Source organism: Geotrypetes seraphini, chromosome 5 (assembly GCF_902459505.1).
Source record: "Geotrypetes seraphini chromosome 5, aGeoSer1.1, whole genome shotgun sequence".
Classification (NCBI taxonomy): domain Eukaryota; kingdom Metazoa; phylum Chordata; class Amphibia; order Gymnophiona; family Dermophiidae; genus Geotrypetes; species Geotrypetes seraphini.
This window is the reverse complement of record NC_047088.1, coordinates 129,421,379-129,436,343: the sequence shown is the minus strand read 5'-3', so window position 1 is coordinate 129,436,343 and position 14,965 is coordinate 129,421,379. Positions and strand designations below refer to the sequence as shown.

The 14,965-nt window shown below is 44.7% G+C and overlaps 1 protein-coding gene across 3 annotated transcripts in view; it reads left to right on the top strand.

Moving 5' to 3' along the window:
• LOC117361527 overlaps nt 1-14,965 on the top strand; it is a 672,067-nt gene that overhangs the window by 351,977 nt on the left and 305,125 nt on the right. For all 3 annotated transcript variants that reach the window (XM_033946990.1, XM_033946988.1, XM_033946989.1), the window contains exon 7: nt 11,787-13,179. In XM_033946990.1, the coding sequence (XP_033802881.1) occupies nt 11,787-13,179 (1,393 nt within the window). The remainder of the gene's footprint in view (nt 1-11,786; nt 13,180-14,965) is intronic.

Here is a 14,965-nt window from a genome sequence, read left to right as displayed (position 1 = left end):
CGACTTCCACTTCTGTTATCGGTCCCGTGAGGCCATTTAGGACCAAATCCAAGGTGGCGTTGCCTCTTGTCGGCTCTTTTACCATTTGTTCCAGGAAGCAATCCCCTAGCACCTCCAGGAACTTGGCCTCCTTGCCGCAGTTGGAGGTTGCTAGTTTCCAGTCTATCCCTGGGAAATTGAAGTCTCCCAATATAATTACATTTCCTGTCTTGCATTCTTGTTTGATTTCCTCCATCATTTCTGAGTCAGTTTCCTCCGCCTGTCCTGGGGGACGATAGTAAAGGCCAATTTTCGTATCTGCGCCATATTGACCAGGAATTTTGATCCAGAGTGACTCAAGCTTCTCTTTCATTTCTGTTGTAACTATTTCAACAGAATCTATTCCCTCCTTAACATATAGAGCAATACCTCCACCTTTCTGCCCTACTCGATCTCTTCTATACAGTTTGTATCCTTGTAGTACTGTGTCCCATTTGTTTTCTTCATTCCACCATGTTTCTGTTATGCCAATGATATCCAATATGTCATGTCTTGCTATTGTCTCTAGTTCCCCCATTTTGTTACCTAGACTTCTAGCATTCGTATACATACATCTAAGTTCCCTTCGTGTTACCTTTTTGGACCTTCTACTCTTGGCCGTCCCTATAGTTTCAATTACGGTATCCTTTACTGCTCCTGTGTTATCACCCTTGTTTGCTGTGTGGTCGTCTCCTCCTGTGTCTGAGTTGTCCCTTCCTGCTTTTTCTCCCTTATTGGCTGTGAGGTCGTCTTCTCTTGTGTAGGAGTAGTAGTCCTTGGCTTCTTCGTCGGGGCATCCTGCTATCCGTGCCATCGACCGGTGGTCGACTGTCGGCTTTCCCCTATCTTTCAGTTTAAAGCCTTCTCGATTGCCTTCTTCATGTTGCCTGCCAAAACTCTTGCTCCTTCCTTGTTGAGGTGTAGTCCGTCCCTTCTGTAGTACTTGCTTTTTCCCCAGAACGCCGTCCAGTTGCGCACGAAGTCGAAGCCTTCTTCTTCGCACCATCGTCTCATCCAGGCGTTGATTACTTGCAATTCCCCTTGTCTCTTTCCATCTGCTCTTGGTACTGGGAGGATCTCAGAGAAGGCCACCTTCACCTCCCTGATCTTCAGTTGTCTTCCGAGTGAGCGGAGCTGGCCCTTCAGCTCTTCCCTGTCATACTTCCGCCCGCTCACATCATTTGTTCCCACGTGGATAAGCACAGCGGTGTCCTCTCCCCCTGCGCCATCTATGATCCTGGAGATCCTGTTGGTCACATCCTTCACTCTTGCTTCAGGCAGACAAGTGACAACTCTGTCCTCTCTTCCTCCTGCGGTGTGGCTGTCCACATGTCGTATAATGGAGTCGCCTACGATGATCCCCATCTTCTTTATTCGGGAGTTCCTTGGGGGGCGTAGGTCCACGTCCTTGGAGTAGGGCCAGTCTTCTTCCTCCAATGATACTCTTGAAATTGTTTCCTGTTCTTTGGGTGGGGGGATGTCTTCCTGTGCTCTCACTATTCCTCCTGGTGTGCGGTTGTCTCCTACCTCGTCTTCGGTTTCTTCTGTGTTTGCATGGGTGTCTTCTCTCCTCACATGGGTTTCCTGAGTACAGTTTTCCAGCCCTGGGATCTCTACATGGTGCTGATGAGCTTCCTCTATGAACATTTCTAGTTCCTTGACCTCGTCGTTTGGGCTGTACTCCACTAGAATCTTCTCCTGTGCTCGGATTCTGTCTTCGAGTTCCATCACTGTTCCTTCCAATAGTCTTACCTGACATTTCAAGCTATCCATCTCCATGCATCGATTGCAAATGTATGCCTGGATCCCCAAAGGGAGGTAGTCATACATATTGCAGCCGATACAGAAGACCGGAAAGCTCACCTTCTGACTTCCTTGGGCTTCCATTTCTTGCTTCCCTCGTGTGTGCTTGTGTCCCTTGCCTGCTGCTTCCTTATGTTGCTTGCCTTGCTCTCACTTTTGTGTGTGCTGTCTCCGCTCTACCTCACCTTGATTGTATGTGTTGGTTTATTCCCTTGGCGTCTGTCTCTTCCTTACCTTCTGTGTTTGTCGCTTCCTTACCGTTCAGTCCTCCTCGGTGTTCTTGATAGTAGATACTCGTCCCTTGCAAGGCCCTTCGCAAAGGCGCTCTCGCTAAGGCGAGCGCCTTTACCGCTCGCCTTCGCCGCGCGCCGAACGGCTGGGCGCCGTTGGCTCCTCCCCTTTTAAGGGGGAGCTTCGGATCGGTGCCTGGCTGACGTCAGAGGGGTGGGCGGAGCTAGCTCTCGCCTCTGCCCCTCACTCTCGCCTGCCCTGCTTCTCCGATTCCTTCCTTCTACCTTCTTTTCTCCTCTCTCAGCTCCTCTTCGCCTGCCTCCCGACTTGCTTCTGCCTGCCCTGCTAACTGGGCTCTGGTGTTATCGCGCCGTTGGCTCCTCCCCTTTTAAGGGGGAGCTTCGGATCGGTGCCTGGCTGACGTCAGAGGGGTGGGCGGAGCTAGCTCTCGCCTCTGCCCCTCACTCTCGCCTGCCCTGCTTCTCCGATTCCTTCCTTCTACCTTCTTTTCTCCTCTCTCAGCTCCTCTTCGCCTGCCTCCCGACTTGCTTCATAAGAACATAAGAACATAAGAAATGCCTCTGCTGGGTCAGACCCGAGGTCCATCGTGCCCAGCAGTCCGCTCACGCGGCGGCCCAACAGGTCCAGGACCTGTGCAGTAATCTTCTATCTATACCCCTCTATCCCCATTTCCAGTAGGAATTTGTCCAATCCTTTCTTGAACCCCAGTACCGTACTCTGCCTTATAACGTCCTCTGGAAGCGCATTCCAGGTGTCCACCACATGTTGGGTAAAGAAGAACTTCCTAGCATTTGTTTTGAATCTGTCCCCTTTCAACTTTTCCGAATGCCCTCTTGTTCTCTTATTTTTCGAAAGTTCGAAGAATCTTTCCCTCTCTACTCTCTCTATGCCCTTCATGATCTTGTAAGTCTCTATCATATCCCCTTTAAGTATCCTCTTCTCCAGGGAAAAGAGACCCAGCTTCTCCAATCTCTCAGAATATGACAGGTTTTCCATACCTATTATCAGACGTGTTGCTCTCCTTTGAACCCTCTCGACTAACGCCATATCCTTTTTAAGATACGGCGACCAATATTGGATGCAGTACTCCAAATGCGGGCGCACCATCGCCCGATACAACGGCAGGATAACTTCTTTCGTTCTGGCTGTAATACCCTTTTTGATTATACCAAGCATTCTATTCGCTCTCTTAGCGGCCGCTGCACACTGTGCCGACGGCTTCATTGTCATGTCCACCATTACCCCCAAGTCCCTTTCCTGGGTACTCTTATTCAATAACATCCCTCCCATTGTATAGTTGTACCTCGAGTTTCTGCTCCCCACATTTTTGATAGTTATGTTTTCAGGATTCCCTAAGTCGATAGGATGAATTAACTGTATGTCGTCAACATAAGCGAACATATTGAAGTCGGTTGGCTGCCCTAAGGTTAGTAAGGGTGCCAAGAAGATGTTAAATAATAAAGGTGATAGAATCAAACCTTGAGGGATACCGTAATTGGCAGGGAAAGTGTTAGAGGTAGAGGCGTTTAAGATATCTTTTGAAGAACGGTCCGTGAAGTATGAAGTGAACCAGTCCATAACTTGATCTGTAATTCTGATTTCTTGAAGGCGATCTAGTAGAAGATTATGATCGATAGTGTTGAAGGCGGCGGATAAATCAAATGAAATGAGTAAGACTGACTTATGGTGGTCAAGGTGGTAGAGGATGTTAGTTGTCACATGACTGTATATGGCAGTATAGTAAGGTTATGGTGAGCTCATACTTTCCACCATAAGTGTAGTGGTTTGAATGGCTTATGCTGCTGTTCTAGAGACAGGCATGTACTGTTTCATTCAGATCTTTGGTGGAGTGGGAGGGGGGTCAGTGACCACTGGGGGAGTATGGGAGGCTCATTACTTTATCCATTCGGTGGTCATCTAGGCAGTTTGGGCCTCTTTTTGGCACTTAGGGCTGTTTTTACGAAGGTGCGCTATGGGTTTTACCGCATGCACTAGATTAGTGTGCGCTAGCCAAAAATCTACCACCTGCTCAAAAGGAGGCAGTATCGGCTAGCGCACGTGGCATTTTAGTGTGCACTATTCTGCGCGTTAAGGCCCTAGCGCGCCTTTGTAAAAGGAGCTCTTAGATGTTTGTAAAACAGGTCTAACCAAAAAATCTTAATTTCTGCCCAGGGAGTCTTGCAAAAGATTTGATTATCACTGCAAAATGTCCCAGTCTAACACGTCCCAAAGCCCGCCTATAACACGCTTCTTTTAGGCTTAGACATTCTGGAGGATTAACGACACGCAGGTTGTCCAAATTTTTAGTTTCGAAAATTGGCACTTGGTCATTTTGGTGAGCAAAATGTCCAAGTTTCAACTTAGGTGTTTTTTTGAACATTTTTGTTTTGATTATGCCACTAATGGACCACTGGTCTGACCCAGCAGCGGCAATTCTTATATTATTATGTTCTTATGTTCTTAATGGGGTGTCAGGGTAAAATGCAGTTTCTTAAGGATTAATATCAAAGTTATAGCCATCACAAAACCTAATATCTATGTGTAGCGGTGTAATCTTCAGTGACTGCTAAAATTAAATTTTGTATAGAGTATTTTTTGACATGAAATTTTTATTGAAATTTTAGAAATTAAATTACAATAGAACACTGTCAATACCTTGACAGAGAAACTAAAAGTGGTATAAACATTACATTATGGAAAAGAAAAAGAAAAGAGAATAAATGTTATTAAGAGGTATCCATATAACACATACATATAATTATATTGCATAAAAATATAGCAGCATATCTAGAAATTTTTAAGAGCTGACCACAATAAGGGGGGAATTTATCAAGGAGCACTAACTGATTTAGCACGCACTAAATGCTAGGATGCCGATTGGAATATAATGAGTGTCTTAGCATTTATCGTACTCTAAATCAGTTAGCGCCCCTTGATGAATTCCCCCCTAAATGTTAGAAGGGAATTCATGATACTAATTTTTCAGCTATTGAGAGCTCTAATTTGTAGTAGTGTAATACAGAACAGCAAAAGTGAATGTTGAACATATGAAAGGACTTCCAATTGGATAGAGCATGTTTTTGACCAATAGTAGCAGACATAGAGGACACATAAGCAAACAGAGCAGAGGGAAACCGTAGCAGCCACAGAGGACACACAAGCAACCAGAGTAGAGGACAATTGCAGCAGACACAGAGGACACACAAGCAAACAGAGCAGAGGGCAACCGCAGCAGATGCAGAAGGCAACCACAGCAGACACAGAGGACACACAAGCAAACAGAGCAGAAGGCAACCACAGCAGACAAAGAGGATACACAAGCAACAAACAAGCAGGGAGAAACCATTTCAGACAGCAGACCAGCAAGTGGACAGCAATGGAAGCAACAGACAGAAGCAGGATATTGAGCTACCCTGTTTTCTGCACCATTTACCATATGTATGACTACCTCCCCTCTGGGAGGTGGTCTTATATATGCACTCGATGCAAGGAACTGAAGGGCCTGAAGAAACAAGTTAGACTCCTGGAAGGCAGAATACTGGAACGCCTGAAAATATGAATAAGTTAGAGTCTCTATGGGTCAAAATTCCAGGAGTCAATGGATTGGAAATGAAGATCGGCATCTACTATCGACCTCAAGGGCAGCCCAAAGAAATGGATGAAGAAATGATAGATGAGATCAAATGCAACTGCAAGGGAGGCAACACAGTTATCATGGGTGATTTCAACTATCCGGGAATAGACTGGAATCTAGGAACCTCTGGCTGTGGTAAAAGACTCCATTCCCTCGTCCGGGGTGGATATAGAACCAAAGGCGGAAGGACTGGAGTCATTATGGGTAAAATTACCAGGAAAAAGTGGCCTTGACATAAGATTGGGTCTATACTATCGTCCACCTGGACAAACGGAAGCAAACGACAAAGATCTGGCAGCAGAATTGAGGCGGGAAGGCAACAACAGGAATGTGACAGTAATGGGAGATTTTAACTACCCCGGAATAAACTGGAATATTGGAAACTCAAACTGTGCGAGGGAAACAGAATTCTTAGAGGCTGTGAGGGACTGCTTTATGGATCAGCTTGTCAAGGAACCAACAAGAGGATATGCCACTCTTGACCTAATCCTCAACGGAATAGGGGGACCTGAAAAAGAAGTGGAAGTAGTAGGACCACTAGGAAACAGCGATCACAACATGATCCAGTACAAATTAGGAGTAAGTACAGCAAAAGGGAAGAGAACCACAGTGACAACGTTCAACTTCAAGAAAGGGAACTATGATGCTATGAGAGCAATGGTAAGAAAAAAACTTAGAAACAGCTCAAGGAAAACAGAAACTGTAGAGCAAGCCTGGTCTCTATTCAAGGGCACAGTGCAAGAAGCACAACATATGTACATCCCCAGATTTAGAAAAGGGTGCAAAAAAAACCGAACAAAAGACCCTGCATGGATAAACAATGAGGTGAAGAAAGCGATAGGAGACAAGAAAAAATCATTCCGGAAATGGAAAAAGGACCAAACTGGGGAAAACTGGAATAAACACAGGAAACGCCAAAGAGAATGTCATCAAGTGGTTAGGAGAGCGAAAAGAGAATACGAAGAGAGACTGGCCAGGGAGGCAAAAAACTTCAAATCATTCTTCAGATATGTTAAGGGGAAGAAACCAGCGAGGGAGGAAGTAGGACCGTTGGATGATGGAGACAAAAAGGGAGTGATAAAGGAGCAAAAAGAGGTAGCCGACAGGTTAAACAAATTCTTCTCGTCAGTCTTCACAAGCGAGGACACATCCAGTGTACCGGAACCTGACGTGATCTTCCATTGTGACCAAGAAGAAAAACTGTCAGCAATAGAGGTGAGCCATGAGGAGGTCCTCCAACAGATAGATAGATTGAAAAGCGACAAATCCCCAGGCCGGACGGAATCCACCCTAGGGTACTAAAAGAATTAAGAAATGAGATAGCGGGAATACTCCAACGAGTTTGCAACCTATCCTTGAAAACTGGAGAGATTCCGGAGGACTGGAAGATAGCAAATGTTACACCTATCTTTAAAAAGGGGTCAAGAGGAGACCCGGGAAACTATAGGCCGGTAAGTTTGACATCGGTTCCGGGCAAGATGGTGGAAGCACTGATAAAGGACAGCATCTGTGAGCACATCGAAAAAAATGGGCTGATGAAAGCGAGCCAACATGGCTTCTGCAAGGGAAGATCGTGCCAAACAAACTTACTGCACTTCTTTGAGGGGGTAAACAGCCAGTTGGACAAAGGGGAACCTGTAGACATCATTTACCTTGACTTCCAAAAGGCCTTTGACAAGGTACCCCATGAGCGGCTACTTAGGAAGCTGTGGAACCACGGGGTGGAAGGGGACGTACACAGATGGATCAAACACTGGTTGGCAGGCAGGAGACAGAGGGTTGGAGTGAAGGGTCACTACTCGGGCTGGAGGAAAGTCACGAGCGGAGTTCCGCAGGGGTCTGTACTTGGACCGCTGCTGTTCAATATATTTATAAATGACCTGGAAACGGGGACGAATTGTGAAGTTATAAAATTTGCGGACGACACTAAACTCTGTAGAAGGGTTAGAACTACGGAAGAGTGTGAGGACCTACAAAGGGACCTAAACAAACTGGAGGAGTGGGCGAATAAATGGCAGATGAAATTCAATGTAGGGAAATGCAAAGTCATGCATATAGGGAGAAAAAACCCGATGTTCAGCTACCAAATAGGGGGATTAGTATTAGAGGAAAGTAACCTTGAAAGAGATTTGGGTGTACTGGTGGATACAACAATGAAGTCAACGGCGCAATGCGCAGCAGCCGCGAAGAAGGCAAACAGAATGTTGGGTATTATTAAAAATGGTATTACGACCAGAACAAAAGAAGTCATCCTGCCATTGTATCGGGCAATGGTGCGCCCGCACCTGGAGTACTGTGTTCAGTATTGGTCACCGTACCTTAAGAAGGATATGGCAATACTTGAGAGGGTCCAGAGGAGAGCGACAAGAATGATTAAGGGCATGGAAAACCTTTCATACACTGAAAGATTGGAGAGGCTGGAGCTCTTCTCCCTGGAAAAGCGGAGACTCAGAGGAGACATGATAGAAACCTACAAGATCACGAAGGGCATAGAGAAAGTAGAGAGAGATAGATTCTTCAAATTTTCAAAACATAAAAGAACAAGAGGGCATTCGGAAAAATTGGAAGGGGATAGATTCAAAACAAATGCTAGGAAGTTTTTCTTTACTCAGCGGGTGGTGGATACCTGGAATGCGCTTCCAGAGGACGTAATAGGGCAGAGTACGGTACTGGGGTTTAAGAAAGGATTGGACAATTTCCTGTTGGAAAAGGGGATAGAGGGGTATAGATAGAGGATTACTGCACAGGTCCTGGACCTGTTGGGCCGCCGCGTGAGCGGACTGCTGGGCACGATGGACCTCGGGTCTGACCCGGCAGAGGCATTGCTTATGTTCTTATGTTCTTATGTAGGGAGACCAAGTTCCTGAATGCTGTAGGCAATTGCTTCCTGGAACAACTTGTCAAGGAAAACACGAGAGGAAATGCAATTCTGGCCTTAATTCTAAATGGACTACGAGGACAGACGCAAGATGTAGAAGTAGAGAGGACACTGGGAACCAGTGATCACAATATGATCCCCTTCGACATAGATGCAAGGGCTATACATCGATCCAGAACGACGGCCACGGCACTGAACTTCCGAAAAGGGAATTACGAAGGGATGAGACTCATGGTGGGGAAAAAGATCAAGAAGAGGATAAGCACTGTAAAAACACTAGAGCAGGCATGGTCCCTTTTTAAGTACACAGTCACCGAGGCGCAAAATCTATATATACCGCGTATCAACAAGGGAGCCAAGAGAACAAAGAACCGGCATGGCTCACTGTAGCGGTGAAGGAAGTAATCAAAGACAAGAAGACTTCATTTAAGGAATGGAAAAGGTGAAAAACGGATGAAAACTGGAAAAAGCACAATCAGCATCAACGCAAGTGCCATAAAGCGGTAAAAGGGGCCAAAAGAGACTACAAGGAAAAAATAGCCAAGGAAGCAAAAAACTTCAAGCCATTCTTTCGATACATTAAGGGGAATGACCCGCAAAGGAAGCGGTGGTACCGTTGGATAACCATGAAATAAAGGGAGTGCTAAGGGAGGACGAAGCCATCGCTGATAAACTGAACACATTTTTTGCGTCTGTATTTATCTAAGAGGACATACACAACATACCGGAACCCGAAAGGCTATACACTGGAGGCGAAGACGGGAAAGTGGCAGGGTTGACAATCAGTCTAGAAGAAGTATGCAGGCAAATTGATAGGCTTAAGAGTGACAAATCCCCGGGACCGGATGGCATCCATCCGAGGGTCATTATAGAACTGAAAGGGACTATAGATGAATTGCTTCAACTAATAGCCAATCTGTCGATCAGATCAGGAAGGGTTCTGAAAGACTGGAAGGTAGCGAATGTTATGCAAATCTTCAAAAAAGGTTCGAGGGGAGATCCGGGAAACTACAAACTGGTGAGTCTGACTTCTGTACTGGGAAAGATGGTAGAGGTGCTGATAAAAGACCGCATCATTGATCACCTTGACGGACACAAACTGATGAGGACCAGTCAGCACGGCTTCAGCAAAGGATGATCTTGCTTAATGAACTTGCTGCACTTCTTCAAGGGGGTAAACAGTCAGATAGACAAGGGTGACCTGGTCGACATTGTATATCTGGATTTTCAGAAGGCGTTCGACAAGGTTCCGCATGAACGACTACTTTGAAAAATTGAGAGCCATGGAATAGAGGGTGAACTATGTGGATTAAAAACTGGCTAGCGGATAGGAAACAGAGAGTGGGGTAAATGGACAATACTCGGACTGGAAGAACGTCACCAGTGGGGTGCCGCAGGGTTCGGTGCTTGAACCCGTGTTCTTCAACATATTTATAAACGATCTGGACATTCATACGACAAGCGAGGTGATTAAATTTGCAGACGATACGAAGCTATTCAGAGTAGTGAAGACACAGAAGGATTGCAAAGATCTGCAACGGGACATAAACATGCTTGATAAATGGGCTGCGACATGGCAAATGAGATTTAACGTGGATAAGTGTAAGGTGATGCATATTGGTAACAAAAATCTTATACACGAATACAGGATGTCTGGTGCGGTACTCGGAGAGACCCCCCAGGAAAGGGACTTGGGAGTACTGGCCGACAAGTCGATGAAGCCGTCCGCACAATGTGCAGTTGTGGCGAAAGGATGAACAGAATGGTAGGAATGATTAAGAAGGGGATCTTGAAAGGGTTCAGAGAAGAGCGATTAAAATGGTTAAGGGGCTGGAGAAGTTGCCATACTGCGAGAGGTTAGAGAAACTAGGCCTCTTCCCCCTTGAAAAGAGGAGGCTGAGAAGGGGACATGATCCAAACATTCAAGATAATGAAGGGAATGAAACTTAGTAGATAAAGACAGGTTGTTCACCCTCTCATAAGAACATAAGAGATGCCCCTGTTGGGTCAGACCAGTGTTCCATTGTGCCCAGCAGTCAGCTCATGTGGCGGCCCTTTTGGTCAAAGACCAGTGCCCTAACTGAGACTAGCCTTACTAGTGTACGACTTTGTTTAGTAGGAACTTGTCTAACTTTGTCTTGAATCCCTGGAGATTGTTTTCCCCTACGATAGCCTCTGGGAGAGCATTCCAGTTTTCCACTACTCTCTGGGTGAAGAAGAACTTCCTTACGTTTGTACGGAATCTATCCCCTTTCAACTTTAAAGAGTGCCCTCTTGTTCTCCCTACCTTGGAGAGGGTGAACAAGCTGTCCTTATCTACTAAGTCTATCCCCTTCAGTATCTTGAATGTTTCGATCATGTCCCCTCTCAATCTCCTCTGTTCTAGGGAGAAGAGGCCCAGTTTCTCTAATCTGTCACCGTACGGCAACTCCTCCAACCCCTTAACTATCTTAGTTGCTCTTCTCTGGACCCTTCTCTGTCCTTCTTTATGTACGGTGACCAGTGCTGGACGCAGTTCTCCAGGTGAGGGCACACCATGGCCCGGTACAGCGGCATGATGACCTGTTCATGATCCCCTTCTTAATCATTCCTAGCATTCTGTTCGCCCTTTTCGCTGACGCCGCACATTGTGTGGACAGCTTCATCGACTTGTCGATCAGAACTCCCAAGTCCCTTTCCTGGGAGGTCTCTCCAAGTACCTCCCTAGACATCCTGTAGTGAGAACGAGAGGGCACTTTCTAAAGTTAAAAGGGGATAGATTCTGTACAAAAGTAAGGAATTTCTTCTCCCAGAGAGTGGTGGAAAACTGGAATGCTGTTATAGGGGAAAACACCCTCCAGGGATTCAAGACAAAGTTAAACAAGTTCCTGCTGAACTGGAACATACGCAGGTAGGGCTGGTCTTAGGGCACTGGTCTTTGACCTAGGGGCTGCCGTAGAGCGGACTGGTGGGCACGATGGACCCAGCAGCGGCAATTCTTATGTTCTTATGTCAAGTAATTTCTTTCGAGAGTCTGGAAGAGAAATATGAGGTGAACATGATTTGAAAATAACTATCAAAAATTTTCAGAGTTGAATGTAAAAAATATTTTATAGTGTACCATGTTTATTTCCAAAAGATGTATAGAGTACCATATTTGACAAATGCTTTAATCTAGAGTTATTCTCATAGTATTTATTAATTGTCTGTTTATTTTTACAGTTTTGCCTTTCTTACTTTCAAAACAGCCAGGCAGGCTGAGATGGCTGTAGAGGAAATGGATGGAAAACAAATTCATGGGAAAAACATCAAAGTTCGCCTTATACGAGTTGCAAGAGAAGCGATATCTTCAACTATTGGAGCTTTACCTTCCCTAGACCATCAAGTTATTTTTGGAAAAAATATTGAAGAAAAAGTGGTGTCTAACACCTCTCCAGATTTTTCTGTGTTGCCAGACTCTAACACAACTGACTTGACAATTGTTGATTTTATCCCAAATCTGACGACATTTGTTAATTCAGACCCAAATGTTTCCGTAATGGCTTTATCTGACTTGCAGACTGGAACAATGTCTACACCCAACACGGTCCACTGTAAAGCAACAACTTCCTGCACAATAGCAAATTCTGTCCTACCTATCAGTCCTTCTGTATCTGCCAAAACAGTGTCTAATTTTTCTTTGCCACTCAGTTCTTCCTTACCAACCATATCAGCACCTAATTCTTCTTTGTCTCCTAATTGCCCCCAATCTTCTTGGGCAATGCATAGCTCTTGTATCGTCCCCTGTATAGTGTCAAATACAGGTCCAGCCTCCTGGCAGATGGCAAATTCTTACCCACCCTCTTGGCTGGTGAACAGTTCTGCTCACCGGTGCTGGTGGGTTCCCTGCTCATCCCAAAGTCCCTGGCCAGTTCCGTGTTCCTCTCAGGCTCCTTGGTCGATGCCTTGCACATCTCAAACTCCTTGGCCAATTCCCTGCTCATCTCAAGCTCCTTGGTCAATGCCTTGCCCATCTCCTGCTACATGGCCACTTTCCAGTCCCATAAAATCACCTGGCATGCTGAAAACTATTCCCACAGTTACTTCCAAAGCATCTTTCTCAGCACCCCAAGTAACTTCTGCTACTGCTCTTTCACAAGAAATGAACTCTACTTTGGGTTCATCTAGGGCGGCTTATACTTCTCTGGCCTCCTCTAAAGCAGTTACCATTGTTCCTGCCCCCTATTTTGCTCCCTCTTCTTCTATGGCTTCCACTGAGGTGAGTGTCTGTTCCTCTAAAGTAACTAGCTGCGTTACCTCTCAGTTTTCCACTGTGAAAGTCTCCGTCCCCTCCAGGAAGATAGACTCCGCAGTTTCTGCTCTTTCCAAGACAAAAGGCTCTGTTTTCTCTGTCCCCTCCAAAGCAATGTTTTCAGGAGTCTCCCATCCCTCCAAGATAAAGGACTCTGCCATCTTTTCTCCCTCCAAGGTGATTGGATCTGCAGTATGTGCCCCCTCCAAAGCAACTGTTGACCTTTCTAAAGGTTGTTATTCTGCTCTGGCTTCCTTCATGATGACTGGCACTTCGCATGGATCATCTGCACCTAAATTTATCTTTGTTCAATATGAATACCAGGTAAAGGGTTGCTTTTCATGTTTATGAAAATACAATAGTATTTATTGCTAGCTCATCGATATGGGAAGGTGTAATTTCATTATCTAGGAAAATATTATTTGATAAAGCATTCATAGTATCTAATGAAATAAAATCTTTGAAATATGTTTTTTAAAATTAACCTCAGTAAAATCTTGTTTCTGAAAGGAATATCAGCTGTGTTATTAATATTGTCTATGTATCTTGAAGATTTCCTTCTGGTTAATATTCTCTTGATATTAGATATAGTTAAGGTTTATTTATATTCTGCCCTTTTCCAAGCCAGAGTACAAAAAACATACATACTCATCATATAACTCCCCCTTTTACAAAGCTGCATTAGGGTTTAAAAAAAAAAAAATCGCCGGCCATGGCGGTATTAGCTTCGATGTTCATAGGAATTGTATGAGCGTCGGAGCTAATACCACCATGGCCAGTGATAAAAAAGCCTAACGTGGCTTCATAAAAGGGGGGGATAGTGCATAAAGAAAGAGAAATCTATCTAGGGCTTCCTTCTGTCCGATTGAAGGCACTATAGATTGTGCAGAACTTAGCAACTCGGGTTGTGATGGGCAAATCCGCTTTCAACACATTACTCCAGTTTTAAAGAAACTGCATTGGATCCCAATTATATTTCGAATACAATTTAAAATTTTGAAAAATAATTCAAGAAAGGATTTACAAAACTATATCTGACTATTTGAGAAAATGTTTGATAATATATAGACCGGGTAGAACGTTAAGATCGGAAAATTGCATGTTATTAGATATACAAAAAAGGAACGAAGTGAAATATGCCAATACTAGAAAATCCTGTTTTTCATTTGCAGGTCCAGTTTTACGGAATGAGATACCCAGAGCAATATGATTCTGTAAAAATGTTTTACAGTTCAGGAAATTGCTTAAAACATACTTTTGTCCAAGCTTTTAATTGATATCAGTAACCTATGCCTAGAAGTGAGATGGTGGAACCTGATCTAGAAGAAAAGTTAACACAGAAATCTGATTTCTTTGTAGCAGGACTAGAATTTTAAGTGTGGTTTTGTAAAGTCTGATGAGTGGGGTTTGTCTAATGATATGAATGTGATATAATTTATTAAGCAAATTATTTATTTATTTCATGCTGAACCATAGGTTTTCCATCTGTGCTTGCAAACATACTTCAGAAAATGTCAATCACATCTTTCAATTCCTCCATGGTCTCTACTGCCCCCTTCAGTTCTTCCTTCTGCAAGTGAGCATGAAGGTATCTCTGATCTGCTCCATTTATTTCTTTGTTTTGCGGTGTCTTTTTGGTTTTCAGCTTGTTCGCGGATATTTTTGTTTAGCTTAAAGAAACTGCTTTGCCTGCTTGGAGAGGAGCAGACGTTTCAGTATGTAGCTGTCAGGTGTATCCTTCAGAGACCTGTACAAGCCAGCCTTCTGAAGATTTTTGGAGCTCAGGTTTCCGGGCCCTCATCACTTGCTTGCTTCCTTGACTTGGTCAGAAGCTTGAGTGCAGGCTGTTAGACATCAATAGCGTTCTTTCGGGGTGTTAAGGGTATCTGCTGCAACTTTACCTCCCCTTTTTTTCTGCATTATGTGTCACAGTTTTGGGGAGGGGTCAAGGATCAGTTCGACTAAGGTTCAACTGGCAGTCCACAGATCTCGGTGTGGCAGCCGACCGGTGGCTTGATGCAGAGAATCCCTCCAGTTCCAGCTATACTTTAAAGGAGCTGAAGCAGGCTGCAGCATCACTTTCCCAGCACATGGTTTGTGAGTACTAGAG